The sequence below is a fragment of the Pavona decussata genome, unplaced genomic scaffold (assembly GCF_977016875.1).
Source record: "Pavona decussata unplaced genomic scaffold, jaPavDecu1.1 SCAFFOLD_40, whole genome shotgun sequence".
NCBI lineage: Eukaryota > Metazoa > Cnidaria > Anthozoa > Scleractinia > Agariciidae > Pavona > Pavona decussata.
Window position 1 is genome coordinate 276,584 of NW_028145462.1, and position 24,111 is coordinate 300,694.

At 38.7% G+C, this 24,111-nt stretch overlaps 3 protein-coding genes across 3 annotated transcripts; 1 reads left to right on the forward strand and 2 right to left on the reverse strand.

Moving 5' to 3' along the window:
• Positions 1-87: 87 nt before the first annotated feature.
• Positions 88-7,778, reverse strand: LOC146483019 (uncharacterized). The gene is made up of 6 exons (XM_085106281.1): positions 7,217-7,778; positions 6,356-6,638; positions 5,625-5,785; positions 4,667-4,907; positions 3,204-3,277; positions 88-2,503 (listed from the first exon to the last, which is right to left on the reverse strand). Exons 1-6 carry the CDS (start codon positions 7,715-7,717, stop codon positions 2,285-2,287), a joined length of 1,479 nt encoding a protein of 492 aa, XP_084962407.1. The 5' UTR covers positions 7,718-7,778; the 3' UTR covers positions 88-2,284.
• A 1,113-nt stretch (positions 7,779-8,891) lies between these two features.
• On the reverse strand, positions 8,892-13,836 carry LOC146483020 (INO80 complex subunit C-like). Its single transcript, XM_085106284.1, has 5 exons — positions 13,650-13,836; positions 13,443-13,568; positions 11,902-12,001; positions 11,646-11,713; positions 8,892-9,124 (listed from the first exon to the last, which is right to left on the reverse strand). The coding sequence occupies exons 1-5, from the start codon at positions 13,740-13,742 to the stop codon at positions 8,999-9,001; spliced, it is 513 nt and encodes a 170-aa protein (XP_084962410.1). The 5' UTR covers positions 13,743-13,836; the 3' UTR covers positions 8,892-8,998.
• On the forward strand, positions 13,822-22,818 carry LOC146483021 (coiled-coil domain-containing protein 148-like). Its single transcript, XM_085106283.1, has 12 exons — positions 13,822-13,961; positions 15,429-15,869; positions 16,888-17,206; positions 17,793-17,937; positions 18,657-18,863; positions 19,327-19,467; positions 19,630-19,748; positions 20,003-20,120; positions 20,554-20,604; positions 20,819-20,908; positions 21,209-21,348; positions 21,607-22,818. The coding sequence occupies exons 1-12, from the start codon at positions 13,901-13,903 to the stop codon at positions 21,614-21,616; spliced, it is 1,842 nt and encodes a 613-aa protein (XP_084962409.1). The 5' UTR covers positions 13,822-13,900; the 3' UTR covers positions 21,617-22,818.
• The last annotated feature ends 1,293 nt before the right edge of the window (positions 22,819-24,111 follow it).

The following is a 24,111-nucleotide window of genomic DNA, read 5'->3' on the forward strand; positions in this document are numbered from 1 at the left end:
TCCGAGGGAATAAAAATTGGAAAAAACAACATAAATAAGTGACAAACGCGTTCACATTAATTGGAAGGCGTTTTGGAATAAAGTAAGTTTGGTTCATAAACCAGTGCTTTAATATTTACACGGCAGAATAATATACATATTATTTACATATACAAAAAGCACGTACATTAAAAAGCAACACTACGAGGTTTCAGGTGAACTTTTTTTACTGCTGTATCCTCGAACGTTTTTGAAACTCGCAGTTTTTCCAAACAATATTACATTTAAGCCCTGACTCGTCCACGATTGGATTGTTTAGCGAAGTTCAATACAGGTCTTGTAGTTTTTAGGTCGTTCCCAGCGATTTGAAGATTTCGTTGAGCCAAGACGTTTTAGTTTTACAGAAAAAGCAATCACCATTGACCACTTTTTCCACGTTTTTTCTTGCTAAAACGTAAGATTAAGAACAAATTTAACTACGCCGTGGAGAGTTGGAAGACTTAAATAAAAGTTTACTCGGATTTGTTTTACATATGTCAGATTTAATCAGGCTCCATTTAAATGACAATGAAATCTTAAGCTTTTGGGGAAAACAAAGGTAAGTTGGTTAAGTCGCACTCGATCATAAGTGGCCCACACGGCCAAAGTTGAACCCGGTTCCTGTGCATGAAGCAACTAGGAATATTGCTACCCCCCCCCCCCCCCCTCCTCCGCTCCTGGATGGGAGGCTATAGTCCATCGTAGGATTACCCTCAGCAGTATGCCACCAGTATACATCTGGGTGAAGAGAGACAATGTGGAGCAAAGTGCCTTGTCTACAGCCTCGAACCAACGACTCTCCGATCCTCCGATCGAAAGAGCGAAGCGCTCACCACAACACCGCCGTTTCATCTCGTTGAGAAAGACCGCGAAGAGCTTGAAATAAACTTAATGAAATTAAGACAACATTTTACATTGATAATATCAATGACTATTTATGTGCTTTAAAAGACTGAAACTAAAGGGGGGAAATGTGAACGAGAATTAAGGAGAAAAATGAACTTGAAAGACATCTCCCTTTTGACAGCACATGAAAGTCGCTGACACCACATGACAGCTACGGGCAAACGAGAGCGCGACTTTCGATGCTAATCAATATTCAAACCCATTTTAAATATTTAAAAGAAAGAGTTTTACAGTGTACGAGTGTCACTCGAAAAGGTGATGTCGTTTAACATGTGCGTGCAGACGATGAACGCTGCTCGCACTTTGAAAAATTTGAAACTGGTTAAAAACTCGCAACATGCTAGCAGCGCAAAAGTTGCGCAGAAAATCGTGCGCCCTCTATGTTACACAGCATCAACTTTCCGTGCCACGTTATAGTGTAAAACTGTGCTGACAATCGTCGCAGCGATTTATCGCGTGTAACATCGGCTTAACGAGGATTTTCAGCGCAGTTTTCGTGTTGATAGTTGGACGTGCTGGTTGCGTGAAAATTGCGCTGGAAGGTGTCCATACGCCTTAACCGCGGTGAAACGTAAGGAAAAAAAATAAGAAAGGGCTGTTAAAAGTTAAGTTTTTTTACTTTGATAAGCTGACAAGTTTTTTGCACAGACCGAGTTTACTAAATCATTTAATAATTTACTAAAAACGTTCCAGGAACCGTCAGGTGAATCGCTTTTCCGTTTCAAACAGTAAATAAAGTCACACAGCGCCGATCAGTCTTCGCATACTTCACTTTTAAAAAAAAACCTGAAACTTTTTTAGTAAATCGTAAACTGATTTAGTCAGGAAACACACAAATTCACATAAAACTTACCATATTCGAGCTCCCAAAGAAAGAAAAATTAGCTTAATCAAGTTTTCTTACTTTTTAGGTTTGGTCGTGGTGAATTGCGCGCCCAAGTTACACGACATCATTTTTTTTCGCGAAACACTGTTTGCTTAAGCCGCCGTTACACGTTGAAACTTTTAGCTGAAACTTCAAGTGTGTGCAACGGCGTTGCGAAACAAGTTTCAGAAGGCGTTGTACCGTGTAACATGGTCGGTTTCGTGAAACTTTGTCGAAAATCCGTTGCGAGACAAGTTTCACGAAAAGTAGAACCGCTTTTCTACTTCTGCAACGGCTCGCAACGGTCGCAGTGGTGGAAAAAAAAAGAGTTTCACCTTGTAACACCACTTCGTGAAACTTGTTTCGCAGCGCCGTTGCACGCAAGTTTCAGCTAAAAAATTCAACGTGTAAAGGCGGCTTAAAAATAGTCGTTGCGAAGTGTCAGCACCGGGCATCGCCATGTTTGGCTCGGGAATTACATCTGTCGTTAATACATTAGTCAATACTGCCATAAAACAGCGATAAAATGTTTAACAGTTGACAGTTCTCAGGGCAGGTGACCACCACTTGGTTTTGTCGGAGAATCTCCTGGAGTCCTAGACTCTCCAGATAATTCCTTGTCCGCGAAGGCTGTTTCCATAAATCTGACAAAGGCTTTTCGCGTTGGTCAAGGATTTTCCAAGGCGAACAGATGCACGCCATCTGCGTGAAAAACTAAAAATAGAAACGTTAAGTACTAATTTGTACAGAGTTTGTTTACACGATTTTCAACGGATAAGCTTCCTGATTAATGTAAACACGCACCACGCAATTACGCAACGAGTCACTTAGAGCTAAACACAAAAATGTGCAACGCAATTGGTTAAAATGGCGTGTTTACGCTGATTGGATAGTCAGCACGTGGCACGTGCTTTTCGGAGAAAAAACGGCTGTGGAAATCTCCGAGGGTGGAGTTTACGGGGACGCAAGCACACTGTTAAATATCTGTTTTCGATCGTTTTTATTTGAAAACGGCGACTTTTTATCAGGTTAGACCTTCAGTGTATACGCGTACGGTCGAAAGCGATTGAAAACGTTTCGAAAACAGACATTTTTTCTGAACGCTAACGAAAGTGGAGATTTTTGAAAAAGGAGATTTATCGTTTAGGTTTGCCGGCGAAAACGATGAACTAACATCATTGATCGAGGTCGCTGGCAAATAGTGGTTTCAAATCTATCGAAGTTCGATGGTTTTAGAGAAAATGATTGAAAACGCACAAGTGAGAACAGGGCCTCAGATTTAAGCGATAACTGGACGTTTTAGACGTTTGCTCGGTGGCAGTACAAGCACGGATTTGCAAAGTTTTTCGAGTTCGAAAAGAAATTTTCCCACTTAAGTTTGCCGTTTACATCCATACATCATCTCCCTACATACCAGTTCTTGAAGCGAAACAACTTCCGTGGCTAGAAGCTGGGAAACGCTTTTTCCTTGCTGTTCGGTGATAACACCTGTAATTAAAAGGCGGCGCTATAAATATTAGGGGCTGTTTACATGAAGCGAGGAAGATCCTAGCACCAGGAAGATCCTAGAAGACGGATCATCCTAGTTTTCAGTTTACATACAAAGGGCTGTACTTGTCCTTAGTGCTAGGCTAGGATCTTCCTAGCTGAGAGATGGGAAGATCCTAGCACAAGGTAAACTACCTTCGCTTGGAAGGTCTTAGTACTGGGTGTTCAGTTGCTCAAACGCAAACAACTTTTCTTCTTTTTCTTCTCCACTTGGTAACTACCCTGAGCGAAATTTCTACATGTAACCAAACGAAAAGTTGTTTCGCCTTTTAGGATATTCCTTCCTCCATGTAAACAGGACCCGTAAGCTTAAGCTTAGTGCAGAATGTCTTGTGCAACTTGTCTTACACCGCTAACATTGCGAAACAAGTTTCACGAAAGAACATCCTCACTTTTTATTAATTTGGCTCTATCGGCACTGACAGAAAAAAACCCTACTATCTCTGGAAAGAGTACCCAGATAAAAGTAAAAGTTGTGAATTTGAGCGTCATATCTCGTCTACATCAGATGCACTCGATGGTTCTTTTACAACCAGCTAGTATCTTCGGGAATATTAGAGAACTGGTCATAACAAGTTTGTTCGAAGAAGGCCCACCTTGTCTGGGGTAGGGAGGTTATCAAAGACACCACCTATCTCATGAACATAACCAACAAAATTTTATTGGCTTTAGAATTTGAGTTGACACAGAAATATTCAGCCAGCAAGGTCAGCATTGCTAGGTAAACGAGGAAAGTGAGGTTTCAATCTCATTGCATTTTTACTGCTGAATAGAGGGGTGGCTATGCAATAAAGACACCCGCCAGCATCTATTCAGGTTGAGGAAAGGGGATGCAGGCAGAGACCACCATCTATTTTGTGGTTTGGTGGGTCCTGTTCGAGTATAGTAGTTTGACCACTTCCCTAATATCTTAAATTAAAAGGGCATAACATTTTGACGGAATGTTGGAGAAAAACATTGATGTTCCGTTGTGTGCCCCGGTGAATTCGATTTTTTTTTCATATGTTGGTGCATACGAAGCGACACTGCTCAAACTAATATCTTTGAAAACATTTCAAAATTCGCCTCCGACTTATTATTCGTCAAAATAAAAATGAAAATAAGTGTATGTCAGACGAGGTATTCCTTGAATAATGCATTTGGGCGAGTTTATATAAAACTTCCTGCAAGATATATAATCCGGCTTAAATACGACAATTTATAGTCGCTTTTATTGGCAACGCTGGTTTTTATATCCAAGTCAATGAAAATACGAAACTTCAGAAAACTGCAAAACGTTTATTAAACTATTGTGGACAAAAAATTGCCAGAAGATGGGATGATAAATACCTTTAACAAGAATTGTGAAAAGTGCTTCCAAAATCCGCAGGTTTTCTTGGCAATTTTCTGGTTGAAATACGATTTGTTCTTCATACCGCTCGCCATCATCAGCCAGTTCGGGCGCCGTCAGGATGATCCCAGCTCCGCGCAGAAAAGACGACAAGATTGACGGATTGGATGCCAAGCATGGAGGGGGGTTAGGAAATACAGACGAAAAGTCGACCAGTTGAATTTCACTCAAGTCTTCTGTCTAAAATAACATGATATGAGCAAACTGGATATTTAATCGTGATGATGAATATGCAAATGAAATTAAGTAAGAAGGCAGGTGTGGTGTGATTAGAGCACTGCAACCTTGGATGGAAGTCAGGGATTGGGTCACATGAAAAACTGATTGATGTAATGCTAGCTTACACATTTCTCTATCATAAAAAGTGATGACGATTATTATGACGATGATGAAATCGAAGATGACAATTGGAACCTTAAGCGACGACGACGACAGCAACGAGAACATCAGAAAACAACAGTTTCAATTAGCAAAACATTCGCTCTGCACGTGCGTTATAAACTTTGGTACATTTCTTTGTCGTTCTCTGCAAAACGACGTGAAATGACCAAACTCAAGGTTTTGTGGAGAACGTGAACACATGATGATTAATTTTCCTTTCTCTTTCTGAACTTCAAAGTCGCCTCTACAACGTTAGCTCCTGGATGGTTCAGCCACATTACACAAACTAAAAGACTAGAAATCATCTCAAATTTATTCAGAAAACGCGAATGTAATTTTTAAATTCCGTTTTCGTTGGCGTCGTCGTCGTCTCTGTTTAAAGTCCCTAATAACGATGACAACGTCAATGGTGATGGTGATTATGATGAGCTGCAGACTGCAAAATGAAATGAAGTAACGAGAGTACATTAATGAACACGATTTATGAAATAAGTTTATTTACAAATTACTACTGACCTGAAACTTTTTCATGGTTTCCAGTAAGAACTGTAGCACCGCTCGTCTGTCATCTGGAGAAGGAATACTAAAGAGCTTTCTCAGAGCAGGCTGCCAAAACCTCTTCGTTCTCGTACCTTGCACCTGTGACGTCAGCTCTTTTACAAAGTCAAAGTCAAGTTCTAAAAGACAAAAGAAATGTCTGAGCTATCGTGTGTTTTAATGAAACACAAACTTTGTTTCCTAAGTAGAGACATGGGATAATGAAAAGCGAAAAGTTGGAGACTAACAAAATTTTCCAGTTCTTTGATACATACACCGCCATCATGACTTTCACCATCATTTCATAATCATGATATAATAATGATGATGTTGATGATCATCATCGTCATCGTCATCATCACTACCACCATCACCATCATCATCATCATCCTTGTCACCATTACCGTCACCATATAGGTACCACTATGATAATCATCACCGCTGACACCACCATCACCATGGGTACAGTCACCATTATCATCATCATCATCATCGTCCCCTCTGATCATCCTCATCACCATCATCATCATCATCATTATCAACAGCACTGACAATTTGCCATCTTGTTCACAACCACCACCACCAATGCATTATTGAAGGATGAAGCACAGGGCTTTGATGGCACACTGCAAATACTTTAAGTTAAGGTTGTGATTTTAGTATTTGCATGTTGGTCATCATACTTAGGATTTAATTACAGGAAACTTTACCTTGAGCACAAAATGAGTTTTCATTGTCAGTTGTCCTGAAGGGATTTGTTGACACAAGCTTGACATTATAATTGGGTGTGTCAAGTGTTCCATCTGCAGACAGTGGAATGCGGCAAACGCTAAATGTTCTTGCATCCCTTCTGTCCAAATTAATGCAACATCTTTCCAGTGATTTCGTGCAAAGTTTGATTTGATTTTCTAAAGATGGTTTGTCATTGCCAAACCAAGCGTAAGACGTATATTCTTTTGATGAGTAGTAATGAAGCCTGTCAGAGTAGCATACCTGCAGAACAGCAACAAAGTCACATTTGGTAGTCTATTTGTTATGGAAGCAAAATGATTCTGATAAAATTCCAGAAATTAAGATGCAAATTTTGGTTTCACCTCAGCAATCAAGACAACAGTTGGTATAAAAACCTGATATTTTTTTGTCTTTTGTTACCTCGCACACTGTTTTGTTGACTGCATGCACACCTTTCAATAACATGTGTACTCTGAAGTTCAAGATTTAACTAACCGCTATGCTTTTCACTGCCGTCAATCACTGCACGAGACCTCTAAGAAAACAAAAACTTGGGCTGTGATTGGTGAACTTTGATCCACTTTGTTGGCTTCTGTATTTTTGCGGCAAGCCGGTAGTCGCCGTAATTATGATTGACAGCAGTAAAACACGCAAATCGTAAGCCACAAACGAGGAGACATTTCAGGAAAAGATCGAAATCAACAATTTTTCTCACCAACGTCTCTTCATTTGTGAGGGACTTTAGTAATCTTCGGCAATAATTGAAGTCCAATTAGATTAATTAGGCGTTACTTATAATCAATATAGAACGTATACTTATTAACCTTATAAATAACTACCTTGTAAACAACGTAAATGGAAGCTTTTCCGCAAAGATAAGGTGAATCTAGGTCAACTTTCAACTTGTTTATTCTTGCAGTAAGTTTAACAGGGTCCACATACTCAATCTGAGTCGTTCCTAAATCAATCCAGCTGTAAAATTTGCCTTCGGGGCGACCAACCAAATCTTCTACCAAAAACTCACTCACATGGCGCGAAAATGGAGACTTCTGAGCGATCAAATATCTGTCAACTTCCTTCTTTGAGCTACTGTGTAAATGTGGTCTTAAACTGTGTAACAGATCAATTGTATCGTCTGCTAAAACACCTCCATTCTTGCGTAAACTTCCAATGTATACGAAGGCGTCTTTGTCCTGTTTGACAAACACCGAGAGCAGTTCGAAGAACTCGTGGTCTGCTACGCGCGGAACTGCAAAAAATTCCCCGTAACCGGGATATATCTGTGAAGCGATGTTTCCCAGAGCGTTTCTTCGATACAATTCGTTTGATTTATCTTCCATTCCCTCAGTAAAACATCGTTTGATTTCTCTGTTTACTTCGTATGTATCACCAACGATGTTGTCACGGTGACGTGTTGCGTGACAGTCTATAATCCATAGTACGTGATGTCAAACTTCTATTTACAGGAGATTGAAACCACTTCTGACGAAAATCAAAATTTCCCTAGCTGAGGCAATCGTGGGCAGTTCTTTGGCCCTTGTTGTTGCTCGTTGGCACAGCATAGCTCATAAAGGACCATACAGTGAGAATCAGTGGCACTTATTGGTAACCAGTCATGTTGAAAGGCCAAAAATCACAAAAAATCAATCTGATCAGTGCCGTGTTAAGAATAAATGGGGGATAGCGGGATAGCGGAAACCATCCTCCTAGAGCAATTTTACTTCATTTTCTTTTGTTTCGTATATACCCTTTTTCAGACAAAAAATTGGCTAAAAACAATACTCTTTGGAACGGCTCATACTTATAACATATAGTTTATACAAGGTGGTGCCCACCCTCTTCTGTCACCTCAGTTAGTGCTGGACTTAACATCAATATCTTAGCAGTGTTCGCCTGAGGTTTGCCTGAATCCACCACTCCAATTTGTTAGTGGAAACACAGTGTTTTGAGGGCTAGGAGATGACTGAATTCTTATAATAGAATTAATGGAGAACAAACCCTTAAAATGTTTGGGTGAAGTCAAGGTTGCCACACTGCGTAGAGCCAGAGGTACTTTGCACTGAACACTGACCGAAACTACCTCTTTGCAAAAACATCCTGGTATGTTATTGAAATGCCAAATCTAATAAACCTTAAGCTAAAATAGCTGTCATTTTAACATTCTTTTGTTTGCATTCAAATTAGCCCTTCTTGTCTAGTTCAAGGTAAAATATTATTTTGATTTTTGAGCTTAGGAACGATGAAAGAAGGGCTAATTTAAATACGAAAAAAAGGATATTAAAAAGGTAGCCATTTTGGAATAAGCTCAATCATTGGCAAATTTAAGAATTGGTTCAAAGTTTACACTATGCAATTGTTAAACCTGGTATGTTCCCCTCAATTTTTGCATAGGGAAAACAAACTTGTTGGAGATTCCACTGATGATTGGGATTTACTACTAAAACATTTGGACTACTGTGTCGACTGTCCAGACTTTTTCATCTAACAAAGACACACACAATGCAGAAACAAGTCTCAAAATAAACTAAGGAATTTTAATATCTAATATTTACATAACTCTGTTTGAATTCATGATAAGTTTTGTTATTTACACATTCTGATTCAAGAACAAAGTGATAAATTTATGTAGGAGCTGCTTTTCTCAGTGCCAGGTAACCACTGATGATATCCATGGGAAGACTCCGAATTGAACCAAACTCCATTGAATTGTTGTATTGGATGCCAGTTCTTGGATCTTTGTACTTTGCCTGAAAAAAGAGAAGAAGTTTACATCTTGTTAACTATACAAAATTAATGTGGAGGTGTGACAGTGTAGAGGTTATCACATCAGACTTTTGATTGGAGGAGAAGGCAGCTTGGCCGAGAGGTTAAGGCATAGGACTTGTAAACTGGCGGTCCCGGGTTCAAGTCCCTCCCTTGCCGCTTGCTGGAGTTGTTTCACGGTAGCCCTGAATTCAACTCCTTGGCTGTGCTTGTAAATAGCCAGCTGGTCTGCCTCCTTCCAGCTGGGATTCCAAACCATGTTATGTTCTATTTGACATATTTGTTTCTGTTCAATTTGATTAATCATCCCTAAAAAGTCCCTCTCGGGGAGAGGATAATTAATTATATTACAGTGTATGAAATTAACTTTTTCCTAAGGGAGCCAACTGGCGACTAACCTAAAAATTTTGGTCGCCAGATGGAAGGGTTTGGTCACCAACAGCAAGTGTTATTGTTTTGGTTTTTTTTTTTGCTTCCTTTGCTTCCTTGCTTGCCACGCCACGATCATGCCTTCGCCTCTTAATTTGCCGCAAACTAAAGAAAACAATCTCTCTGGCCAGGGTATAATTTATCTTAATATATAGTAAAGCACAAAATTAAACCTTTCAAGAAAATGTTATCATTTAACACAATAATTTATACATACAGCTATAAAAGGAGACTCACAAAAGCCGTGTAACGGTACATCTCAAAAAGCGTGTTTGCCAATGTTCTTGCGAAGGCTTCGGATTTCTTTCTCTTATTATTTCCATTTAGTTGGAAGTATGCTGGTATCCTATCAAGTTCTATGTTCAACATACGGGGGCCCTCTTTCTATACCTAGACTCAACTAAGGCACCGTTTATATGAAGAAAAGTTGTCACAGGAAAGAGGGTCACCCTCCCAGCAGCCGAGTCAACTTCAGCGAGCGTTTATATGAGAAAAAGTTGACCCCTTTGCCCGAGCCAACAGCGCTCGCGCATGCTCTGATTGTTTCGCTTTCACGGAGTTGACCTGGTTAGGTGAGCCAAAGCGTTTATATGGAGAAAAGTTGGCCCGGCTAGGAGGGTGACCCTACCATCAAAAAAGGGTGACCCGGCTGGGCGGGTCACCCTTCCAGCCGAGCCAACTTTTGTTTCTCATGTAAACGGTTTGTCAAGTTTTGTAAGGAAATGTAGGAAAAGTTGGCTTGCCCAGGGTAGCTCGGGTACGCGAGTGACCCTTCTACCCGGGACAACTTTTCTCCATATAAGAGTGCAATTAAAGTATCTGTTCTTCCCCGAAACGGAACGAAAACGCAACGACGATCAATAAGCTAGTGCCAGACCCTCACACCTTTTTATTGCTCAAACCAGTCCCCCACTGGGCAGGCCTGTCACTATTTACAGTCATTTCAACTAACGTTGTCGGTTCAAAGCATGAAGCTAAAAGACAAGACCGAAAGTTTACGTGGGATTTTTACGAATAAATTCATCAAAATCAGTCATGCCTGGAGAAAACAATAGGTTGTAATTAGCAGTACAATGACCTGCACGTGCAGGGATGATTTTGATGAAATTATTCATAAAAAATAATCCCACAAAACATTGCAGTCTTGTCTTTTTGCTTGATTTTAATCCGACAACGTTAATTGAAATAGCTGTATATAATAAGGATTAAGCGCAGATGCTTTTGATCTTGCCGGATCTCGCCAGGTCATGCTTTCGCCTGCGATATCCGTATTGGGAGAAGCCGCTAAAACAATATGGCGCCAGGTAAATATGGCGGTCCTAAAATCGTCGCTTTGTTTTACTACAACTGTCCACGGGAGCTTTATGTTTTCTTTTAGAAAAAGCCCTTTTACCTTGGAGTGTCCAAGCCGATGGGAAGAAAGATTAGTCGCCTGCTGGTGACCAGTTCTTAATTTCTGGTCGCCAACACCTAATTTTTGGTCACATTGGCGACCAGTCAGTCGCAATTTCAGACCCTGTATTAGTACATGTATATCTCTCAGCTAGCACACATGGTGTGATTGGTCAATTTTGCATTCCATGTTTCACTGTACGGCCCGCTAGTTTCCTTTCCCGTGCTCCTGATTAACCTCAGAGATATAATAAGTATCTTACTAACCTCATTTTCTCGGTCCATACTGTAAGTGATGGATTCTCGTTTTTCCCATTTATGGCCATAAATCAACGGGGAAAAAAAACAAGAATCTGTAACTTATAGTACGGACCTCAAACTCGGTTAGTAAGAGGTATTTAATTATATCAGGTAAGGTTGGTCTCGCATTATCAAGCTGTTTCCTTAGACAAGAAACTTTAACCCCACACTGTCTCTCCATACTGAGGTGTATACACTGTACAAGGGTACTGCCGAGAATCCAAGGGGTAACTCCGTGACGGTTTAGGACCGGGTTGAAATCCAGCTGTATAGATCACCTAAGCATGAAGTGCAACTTAACCTTCCTTTCAAGAAGTGACATTTCTTGTAGAATGGGAGCTGCTTAAATCCTTGAAAATCAAGTTAAAAAAAGAGAAAACTTACTGGTAAACCAGACAGATCAGCATATTTTTTTGATGGTTTGAATGAAGGCGGAGCATCTATACTACTATCTGCAAGAAAGAAAAAGATGCCTTTAAATGCACAACTTAATACGGATGTGGCCTTTCCTCATGTTCTAAAACCTGTTATCATTTTGGTCCTGAATGTTTGTATGTTATGATAACAGTACCTAGGATCTGCTGTGGAGAATGACTGTATATATATTATTTAATACAAGCGAGAAATTATATTTCCTTACATGTTGGATCATCTTGTTTCCATGGCAACCCTCTTTCTAGGGTCATAATCTGCTTTAAATTTTTCCAGATTTTCTTCTTGCCTGCATTAACACCCGAGTGCTAGGTATGAAATAATGTTAACTCACATTAGTAAATGAAATTGAAATAGAGGAAATTCACACAAAAAACTTTCCCGTTTCTTCGATTTCCCCATGGTCTCTCCTGGTGGCAAACCGCTCGCCAAAGAGCTCCAAGACTCTGGGTATGAGATTGAGTTTTTAAGGAAGTTTTTAAAGGACAGGATTATGCCTTTGCAAGTGAATGGCTCATTCAAACGGCTTCAAAATAGTTTTTTGTTTTTGAAAATGTCAATAATAAATCCCTGTCTGCAAAACATGAAAAGTGATTGATTGAAGCTGAAAATTTATCCTCGAGGAGAGGCCTTGGAGCACTTGAGGGTAGGCCATTTGAACGGCCTTTTGACTCCGGTAGGCAGGCATTTGAACAAGCCAATCTTCAAAATCATCCACCCGTGGGTAGGGTGGGGGGTTTACGGTCGTTTCGCTACAAAGTCGTTTCGCTTCAAGTCGATTCGCTGCAAATATAAGTCGATTCGCTGCACAGGTTAAGTCGATTTGTTACAACCTCATGATACTCGAGGTCGTTTCGTTACAAAATACTATAACGTATATATTAGCTTAACAAACCTTTCATAATAACACGGCTTGACTGAACACAAACCTCCGTTGTAATTGTAATTGAAACGTACGTACCCAGACCTCCGTGAGAATGAAACGTACGTACCCAAACCTCCAGACTTTCTAAAAGTCGTTCGCTTCTCGTTTCCAGTTTGGTAGTAGAACAAGGCGATTTCATGTTGGTTTAGTTTATTTATCAAGACTAAAGAGACTATAAATACATGTGGGACTTCAACTACAACTCAAGCGCATATTATCCCTTCGATCAAGAAATACAAATACGATCAATAATGTCGTGTAACTCGATGTAACGGACCTATGAGGAAACAACAGTTCTTCTGGCGCGTGTAAATTATCATATCAATAGACGCGTAAACAAATTGTTTTTAAAAACTTGCTTAATTTACTCTATTGTTCAAGTGATAGCCTATAAACCAATCCTATTACTTTAAACTAACAGACATGATATTTCGATCCTCCTGATTGTATAAAACACACGAGAATCTGAAGATTGATCATTCGATCTTACGAGTTATCACGAGTAATCACGAGTTCTAACGATGGCGTCTGCGCAGATTTTTAACTGTATTGTCTGCAATGAACCTGTTAAGCCCCGATCGAGAACTTTGGGAAAACTCGAGTTTAATTCTGTAGCGAAACGACTTTGTAGTAAAACAACTTCACTGAAGCGAAACGACTTTACATGTGCAGCGAATCGACTTCTATTTGCAGCGAAACGACTTGTAGCGAAACGACTTTGTAGCGAAACGACCGGACTCCGGGTGGGGGAGGAGGAAGTTAAAGTATTAATAGACGCAGAAGACCTACAGCTACCACCTTGCTACAAATCAGAATTGACTTACTTCAAAATTAGTATCTTTGAAGGCAAATTGTCCATTCGTATTGACGCCTGCCTCGCTTACAACGCTGTACGAGGAAGGACTACTTCGACTGCTGGAATTCGACTCCACTTCGTCCGCTACACAAGGCTAAAACAGAAATAATTGTTACAGATACAGCGTAACTGCCGAATGCCCTGCTACAGTACTTACAAAACTGACTTAACTTACGGTTAATGGCCTTTTTCGTTTGCTCGGGACAGAGCAAGACGCCGAAGCCGGGCTTTGAGAACGTTTCGATTTCTTACTCCTGCTCGACGCCATTTTGGATGATATTGAAGTGAGGCTACATGCTTGAAAGCGAGGTTGCAAAATTTCAAGATGGCGCCTAAATGAAAAAAAATTGTTGTTTACTTTCAAGTTGGTTGTCAATGAGTTGTTATCGAGAAATGTAATGATGTAGCGCGATTTCTTTTGCTTGAATGAGTGGAAGGGATCTTAGGAAGTTCGTGAACTTCCACAGAACTGCCATTGGTGCCCCAGGTATGAATTTGTTGAAGTAAAAAGTCTAAAAAACATTTCATTGGGAGCGGAAAATAATCAACCTTGATGTACGTTTTGAGTAGGCTTGTGTCATCAGTGAAGAGTTTTCCAGTGCTTAAAACTGACCAGTTAATATTATTTCCCAATTATATTTGTTTTAAATGGTATTGCCGTCGAAATTAATCTCTGGAAACAAACCCATTCTGCGGCATATACTTCATGTTAGGGGACCATGTACCCTTTTGTAGAACTCCACAATAGACCTTATCACGGTTTTCGACGCCATTTTGACGAGTAGGCAAACATGTCTAAAATAACAGTGTTTGTATGGAAATCCGATGTCAAATAATTTTCAAACAACATCGCATCTGAAAAATTCATGAATTGGAAACTTTTGGCACTAGGAAAACGATTTTATGTAAAAAACTTTCCATACATTTGTCTGTATAGCGACCAGCCGTGAACTGCTACTAAAAATAGTTCGCGGGAAAAAAATACAGGGAAATGTATGGAAAGTTCAAAACACGACTGGACGCTTTCTGGCACAGCTAGATCCCTCCAATTTTTTTCTTAAAATCCTTTCCCTAGTTCCAAAAGTTTCCAATTCACGAATTTTTTAGAAGCGATGTTTTATGAAAATTATTTGACATCGGATTCCCATACAAACACTGTTATTTCATACGTGTTTGCCTACCCGTCAAAATGGCGTCGAAAACCATGATAAGGCCTATCTTCCCATGCTGCCCTCTCCACACTACTTAAGGTGATTTGCTTACTTAACTTGCGTGGCTTACTTGTGCTGCTTGAGTAAGTCAAGCATCTCAAGTAAACCAGGCACCTAAAGTCTGCCATCAAAATTAATCCCTGAGAACAAACCCGTTCCCCAGCTCGAAAATTCACGTCTGAGAACCCAAACAAGCCTACTACCCTGTGTTACTACGGAATGTTTTAAAGCTGGTTTTATTAAAGGAAGCTTTTTTAAATACAATTCTACTTTTTAACTAATAATGTTAAACATGTAAATATAGGTATGCAAGGTATGTATTTATACTTGTATATTCAAAAATTATGAAGATTCGAAGGGTTTGGGTAAGTTTTCAGAAACAAGGTAGTTTTTCCTGAGACTTGTAATGCAATGCCATTTCCAGACAAGCTGCAGATCAAATTGCCCATGTAACCCCTGTTGGCAGGCCTGGGGAGAGGGGAGGAGAGGGGAGAATTCATGATGCCTTCAAACACACCTGTTAATAGCAGTGGGATGGGGTGGAAAGTTTCTACGCTCCCAATGGTTTGTTGGAACATCCGCATTTTTCGAAAATTTCAAAGTCCAAGACGCATTGTTTGAAGTTATTGACAAGGAAATGACTGAGGTGAAAGGATTTTGATTTTAACAGAAGGATGTGGACAAATTTTTGAATGCCCCAACTTTGCATTCCTCATTAATTTTATAATTTGTTTTGTCTGCAGATAGTTCATTAGTGAATCGCTTGATTGAAGGAAAGGGCAGTAACAGATACAGACCAGCCGATTATGACAAACTTCAAGCCATTGCTCAACTCAGAAAAGCAGCTGGAAATAAAACCTTCCAGAAGGTCGAAAAGATCACCAAAGCCAGTAAGGAGAAAAAGGAACAAAACCTCCTTCAACAACACAAAGCTTGTTGGTCAAAGGAAAAAATAAGACTGCATAGTTTACAGCGTAAATTGCAGAGTGATATCGATGCCTTGAGGCCAGGGAGTCCATTAGACTATAGCTCTATTAAGGAGTTTTTCCAAGATCTGGAAATTTATGAGGAAATTCTCAGTGAAGACATGCAGGAGTTTAAGAAGAACACCATACAACCACTGTGGGATTTAAGGGAGGACTTACAGTTCTGGATTGGAGAAAACAGAGACAGAATCTTGATGGGTTAGTTGACAGGTTTAAATCTTTTAGCCATTTTTAAAATAGCCTCCTGGGCCCAGTTGTTCGAAAGCCGGTTAACTCTAATCCACAATTAAAAGTTAACCAAGGTTTTCATCTCGCTCATTAAAAATGATTTTAAAGGCTCATTTTAAGCTAAATGATAAAGAAAAGTCTAAGGCAAAACTTAGGCACAAAATTCTTTTGGATGAATCCTTATGGATTAGTTAATATACTCGAATCAAAGTTCACGTTAACCCAGGATTAGCTTAATCGGGCTTTGAACAACTCGGTCCTGGACATGACCGCTAGGATCGATTATCAGCCGCTGTTTGGGAAATGAACCTGTGCTCATCCTCGGGGAGAAAAACCAGACCCAAGGCAGTGGCGGAAATCAAGCCTATGACTGTGTGGGAAGTTATTTTCAAAATTACAGGACTTCAGAAGTTCATGACTAGATGTTCCAGAAATATTTTCCTTCCCTCTCTTTAAGCCTGCAAAGACTACATAGGCACTTGAATAACAATAACATTGAAGGGCTTGGAGCATACCTGATCTATATGTGATTACAGGTTTGAGCTTTCTACTTTTATTCAAAAACAGAGAACATTCTGTGGATGAGTTTGAAGGCCATATACAAAAAAAACTAGCAAATAATTGAGCCAAAACAACAAAAATAAATGAGTTAAAATACAAGTTAGTCAGTTATACACAAAGCCTTCAATTGGGGGAACGTGAGAAGCTCACTGAGAACATTGTGTCCTACGTGTATAATTAATCAATCACCTGGTATGCAGTCTATCTCCCATCCTTCAGCCATTTCTCACTAATGCACCTTCTGGCTTGTTCAGACTCGTGAATTAAACATGCACCTCTTGTTAAACATGAACAAGAATTGACTTGAAAGCTTGAATTGACACCCTTGTGTTATTGTGCAATGGGTGAGGTGTGATGTCATTACTTACCTTCACAAATTCCTGCATGTAGAACCTTTTCTGAAAATGATCTTGAATTCCCTCAATAGGTGTCGCTGAGAAAGAGCATGCAGATGTTCTGAAGGTGGTGGAATCAGTCAAGATGCAGCAGCGAGTCGTGATGGAAAAACTCCAAATAGAACAAGAGCAGCTTGAGCAAGAGCTTGACAGCATGGGCTTACATGAAATAATGGGACCAGGATTGGTGTCTGAGATTGTTACAGAGACGGGAATCCCAGAGGAAGCATATGAGCTGGAGTGTCCTGATGAACAACTAAGGATCTCTGTGTTGGAAGAATTTGTTCTGCTTGATAAGAAATACGAAGCTCAGCTGGAATTTCTGGATACCAAATATCAATATGTCAAACAGTGAGATTCTTTTTTGTATGTTAATTAATGATTCTTTATTGCCTTATTGATAAATACATAACATAACATACACACATTAGAGAGTCTGAAACTAACATAATTATTATAATTTAATTTATAGTAAAAAAAAATAACAAAACAAACAAGCAAAAGAATAAGACTATACACTTCATAACACTGTCTATACAAAAGAATAATACTTGTCAAAGAAAAGAAACTTAATATATAGCAATAAAGAAAACAAGACTAAATGTGATGCATGTTTTGAAGAAATCTTGAATGCTTAATGACCGATCACTATAATTTCTGTATGTACATGTACACATGTACTTGTCCCATTTAAAAGAGTGTGTAACTAATTTATTATTTGATTTTGCAATTTTAGTTTCAATTTCATAAACTGGTTGTTAGTTAAATACAGGTTTTTGATAACCCTCTTGAATACTATTAATATCTTTTTGAAAACTTTCTTACATTAATGTCAAGTGGTATAATTTAAATGGTAATTGGGGCAGCATTTAACTAGTAATTGTTATAAATGCTAACCATTGTAATACTGTTATTCTTGTTATGCCTTGTTTGTTAGATCCAGTTCAGGGGGATGGTCCAAACACGATCACTTTCACTTTGTATATTTGATGGAGCAATACCCGCCTGAGTTGCCCAACAGAAGAATGCTTTACATTGACAGAATGTTAAGAGAAATGCCACATAAAGCACGCTCCAATCTGGTAAGGAATGTTGGCACCTTGCTGTAAGTTCTAAGTTGAGGTACGCCATGACCTCAAGCTAACACAGTTTCTTGCTTAGCCCTAACAATGCTTCCCACCAGTTTTTAACTGAGAGAGGGATAGACTGTCCCTATTCCTGGGAAGCATTTGCAGTTAAATGTCAGACAGTAGCCAAAAAGAACAGGCACCATTTAGCTATCAGCCATTGAGTGTTGTTTAAGACCAAAACCAAGTGGATTTCTCTGGCAAGTCACAGCAAATAATAATAAATTAGATTAATATAGCGCTAAAATTATAAAATATTCTAAAGCATTTTACAATGTAAGCATGTATAAAAATAGAATAATTTAAAAAAATTAAAACATGTGATTAAGACGGATCAAACACTAATTTGAAAAAGGAAATCTTCAACTTTGATTTAAAAACAGTCAGAGTTGGACTTTGTCGTATTTCACAAGGGAGATTGTTCCAGAGAAAAGGGGCAGCGTCTGCAAAGGCGCGATCACCAAATGACTTGTGGTTAGATCTGGGAACAGCACGGAGGCTATCTACATGTAATGGTCATTTGGACACAGGCGATAAGTTGGGTTATTCTTCTTGTGTAAAAAGTCCTTGATATAGTCCGGTGCTTGAGCAAACGGTGGTGAATGGTAAATTTGAGACTGAGAATAGCATTTTTTTTTTTCTTCAAGCCCAAGCATTTTTGTTACCTATTTTAGGTTGAACATGAAGAGTGGTTTCTTGCTCACAAGTTTTACCAGGAGCAGTTTCACAGCACGCTTCGTGCCTGGGCCCATGACAGACAGGATTTGCTTGTCAAAGTGAAGGCAATATTTGTGGATGCTTGGACAGCTTACGAAGAAGCAGCCGAAAAAGCTAAAACAAGAAAGAAGCAAGAGAGCATTTGCCAAGAACTCTACAAGAAGGTTAATGTAGAATAACGTTTTATTCAGTGAGTGATGCGTGCAGGCATACTCGGAAAGTAAAGAAATCTGGGTTATCTCAACACGAGTGGAACCTATGGCCTTACAATAGGCCTTATCATGGTTTTTGACGCCATTTTGACAAGTAAACAAACACGTCTTGAAATGACAGTGTTTGTATGGAAATCCGATGTCAAATAATTTTAATAAAACATTGCTTTTGAAAAATCCATGAATAGAAAACTTTTGGCACTAGGAAAAGGATTTTAAGAAAAAAATGGAGGGATGTAGCTGTGCTAGAATAAAGCTTCCAGTCATGTTTAAGGCCTATTACTAGCCCAGCCACTCTACCACTGAGCTACTGGAGACTCACGGGAGCTAGTCCAGTAGGTTTATCTAGCTTTTCCTAGCTATAGAAACTGTTCTAAAGGATATTTACATTAACTGGAGTGCTTTTTATGTATAGGTGCTGGCGTTCCGTGAACAGAAACTTGAAGCTCTAAAGCTCCAAGCCACCATTGCCGCGAAACAGCAGGAAGAAGAGGAAAGAGAGCTGAGAGCTGCTGAGGAGAGGGAACGGAAACGCAGAGATCACCAACAAAAACAAGTATGCTTAGCAGTGTGAAGTCAACTTAAATTAACAAAACTGGGAATCTGAGAGAGAAGGGGAAGGAGGGACAAGACTCAGTGAGGAAGAAAGAAAGAAATTCAAAATGTTTGTTAATTAGTTTTGTGTAATTTAATCTCACTGTTAAAATGTAATCAATAGATCCAGGATTTCAGACAACAGAAAGAAAGAGAAAGAGAAATTTCAGCTGAGTCAGAAAGAAGAAGGTTGGCTGAACTACAAGAGCAAATGGCACAGCAAGCTGTCCTGGATCGTGAGAGGTAAAATGTCAACAACATTAATAATTGAATGCCTTACTTCCTGTAGGCAGTAATTTGTCAATACTCATCGTTTATTTGTAACAAATTTATTGACAATAGTTATAAACTAAGAGATAGTGTATCAAAGTAACTCCAGTTACAATGTGTTCTGAAAGTAGATGGTCATGTCCAACTAAAATTTTTATTCACATCGACTGCAAAGAAATGAAGGAAAAGGCAGTTCTAGTTTTGATTTGATGTTGACTTTTTCTCAGGGTAAAATATCGCGAGGAGCAGTTACAAGTACAACAGGAGGCAAAGCAAAAAGCCAAAGAACTGGCTCTTGAACAAGAACTTGAAAAAGAGCAAAGACTGAACAAACTTCGACAACAGGTACGTTCAAGCACATGACAACTACTTTGTTTGCCATTAAGATTTATCATATCTACCTTATGCAAAAATGGCTGACATTTTAATATTGTTGTTGGCATTCAAATTGAATAGCCCTGCTAACCTTGTGTTTGAGTTAAAAAATCAGAAGTCAATAGTTTATCCTGAACCAGGCTAGTGGAGCTAATTTGAATGCAGACGAAACATCTGAAGCTCCGTGGTTCAAGGCCTTGTTCCTTTGTGTTGTTTTTCCTTTGACAAACTTTGCTCCACATTGTCTTTCTTCACCCAGCCATGTGATGGAGTAGAATCACTGCATACAGATTACTCCAAAGTGTATTACGCAATTCTTCATGCTACGGGAATGGGTTAAGCTCGGGTCATCTATGCCACATGTTTCCTCCGATCATTTACGGTACCTCAATATGTTTTTAAGGTACAAGTTCATGTAGAGGATGACCCTGAGAGAATTTACAAAACCACGGAGGTGGGTATTACCAGTTCTTTTGTTAATCAAATCATAACTTCATTAATTATCCCTTAATTAACAAGTAAGCTCTAACACATTTACTTTGCAAAATGTAAACTATACCTGTCAGTGTTACCAGGAAATTGTAGTTACATTTGTATAGACACCATATTTAGTAAGACTGATTCCGAAACCAACTGTATCATATGGCTGTGAATATTTTGCTCCACAGGCATCCCAAGCACGCATGGCCAGCCTGTATGATGAAGAACTAGAGCTTCAGCACCCTCTCTTTGATGTTCATGGCTATGATGAAAAAAAGGTTAGTGGTTTGTTTGTTTCTTGTTTGTGAGATGGAGTACAGTTTGAGTAATAACAATAATATTATTATTGTTAAAAAAAAAACATTCAGACTACACTGTACAAGTATTGCACACTCAGGCCCCGTTGTTTGAGGCCCGATTAAGCTAATATTTCTGAGTTTATGTGAACTTCTTCAATTACAGTTTAATTGCTAACCAGCTGCAGTAAGGATGCTTCCCAAATATTTTTGTCCCCTCAGAAAATGATGAAATGATGCAATGAATTTTTACAACATTAATTTTGTAAATTTTTGTTGCAGATTGCAGGTGACAGGAGATTGAAAGTGGAAAAAGCTCTGAGAGATGCAGGAATGCATAATTCTGATTATGCAAGAAGGATAATGGCTTCTGTAAAACCACCACAGGAACCCAGGAAGGACCAACATTCAACTTTATTCAAGTATGATATTTATCATCAGCAATAATTAAAGTTAGCAATATTATGGTAAAACGAATTGTAATCTTTCGTACCAAACAGTGATAACAACATTACTTTAAAGTTATGCATTGCAGCTAGTTGTCAGGGACAAAAAATAATTTGATCATTCTCAGAATATATAGACAATATTTCTTGGTTGTTGTAATGAAGAACATCACTCTGAAAAACATTGTCAGGTTGAACATTTTCTGATTAAGTGCTTTGTTGTGTCTCTTGCAGATACGACTGATGATGCTTGGGTTTGCAGACCTTCTTGAAGCTTCAGATATTGTGATAGAGTGCCTCTATTCCGATATTATTAGTAAAGAACTTTAGAATGCTTAGGTCTTTTAACTCACAACAAATACATTTTTATAATTTTTCAGAAATACAACACAAGCTTCTTAAGCACTTATTTCAAGATAATAGATTCTTATTATTTTTTACTTTTCGTCATCAATAAAATGGCTTGAATTCTGGCTATAATAATAATATTCTAGAAAATATCCATCTTCCCACCCTCCACTGTAAAGCGCATGCATTTCAGAAAGTAATTGGAGGGGTTATAAAATAAACAAACCTCTTTCCAGCTTGCTGGTACACCTGTATTTTGGATGAAAATTGTGTAGTAATATGTGACTTCATGTATATGCATATTTATTGAAATGAGTATAAATGCAGGTAAGGTTGCCACTTACCAGAAAACTCACCACACCCTGACTATTCACTGACCACCAAAGACAAATCCTTAAGCAATAAACCAACAATGAAGCCGCAGAGATCAGCTCAGATAATTTTTGGAATGCCCTTACCTTTGCCAACAATGAAAATTGTTTGAAAACCAAGTGGCTCACTCCAAAAATCAAATTCACTTTGGGTTAAGATTTAGAAGTTCCCCCACTGGCAGGTAACTTAACTGGAAAAAAATTGTTTTTCCCTGACTGTGGCACCCTGGATAATGTTAACATCCCCTTGGTGCCATGGATAACATGGTGTGTACAATAATATTATTATTATGACTGTTATTCCTACCCCATTGTTTTAGCGAGGCTAATATATTAAGTTAGTGCAAGAAGGCATAAATTTATTTTAATGTGTAATATTATTTTTACTGCATGTAAATTTATGTTGTAATTTATGTACATAGTTATGTTCACTTCAATCTGTAAAAATGTTAATTTATTTTTAATAAACAGTTATGTCAATCTTATGAGATGGTCATTTCTCACCCTTTCATGTCTTGACCCTGAAAAAATTGATGTAAATCTACTGCACCACCTTTTTGGTTCAGTTGTGAAAATGGATAAGCCACAACCAGCCTCAATGTCTCATGCCTTCAGTGTAATGAACAAGTATAACAATACGATATAAGATATAACAGGTCCAAAATGAGTACAGTCAACTCCCTTTATTGCGGACACCTTTGGGACCGCGAGTTAGTGTCCTTAATTGCAAGAGTCCGAAATAGCAGGAATTTTTTTTCAGTCAAATGTCTGTAATTTATTTTTGCCTGGGTTTTAGCTGCTGTCCGTATTATCGGGGTGTCCAGAAGGCTAGAGTTGACTGTAATATGTAAATCTTATTCAGAAATTTTTTATATAGATAAAAAAAAACTTTAAATCCTCAAATTTCTTTCTTGTCACCTCAAACACTTCTGGATTTATGTGTCTACTGAATAACAGAAAAAACTCAGGCAAATGTCAGTTTGAATACAAGCACCATGCTTCCCTAATCTTGCACCCAGATCTTCTCACTCTTTGGGAGAGAACATCTGGTAAAATCTGTTTTCAGGAGTCAGGAATGTGACACATAGCACAACTGCACAGGCTCAACAGTTGAAGCAAAAAGACTGCTCATGAATTGCCTAAGATAGATTGTCACCATAATGTGGGTAATATGCCACCTAGACCGTATTCAGAAAAAAAATCAGTGATTTCAAGTTTCTGGGAAAGAAGAAAGCTGTCGCTAAAGTTTCATTAACAATGGTGCCCAACCTGCTTGCATTGTATTACATTACAAGTTAGTTGTACACCTCAGATTGCCAAGCTAAACTTTTCACAAACGTTTTGAGCAGAGACAACTATATAGAAAGTTTTGTTTCTTAAGAACTTGTTGCAGTTTAATGAAACATCAAGTTTCAATCGAAACAAGTAACCACTTTCACAGAAGGGCAGAAGTGTCTGCGCACGTGCAAAGCAAAGATCTGAAAAGTCATGTGCACCTGCCATTTTCAATCGCCAATCAGATTGAAGAATGTGGCTGACTTTACCAGATGCTTTCTCCAAAGACAACATCCGGGTACAAGATTAATGTTTCCATGCACCAGGTGTGTTCCAGGCCTGGTCACAGGTTGCTAGGTAACAAGACAACCTATATCTTAATATTTAGTGTCTCAGTAAAGACAGGCAAGGGCATATCATGAAAATGTTTTTAATATGTTGTACATAGATCAAAATTATTGGGCCTGTACAAAGTAATGTCACTAAAGAGTTGATTGATTATGTGGCACACAATTAAATATATTTTACAGTGCATGTACACATTTAATGCATTCTTTTTTTTTCAAGGTCCTTGTGGAAGCATTTCAAAAAAATTCTGTTACTAAAATTTGCAAGAAAAATGGAGTAACTAATAATAAGTAAAAAACTCCTCTGGATAAAATTATCATTAAATGATATATACATATTTCACAGTCCCTTGTTTTAAAATATCATTATGGTACAAAAATGGAGGGGTTCTAAAAGT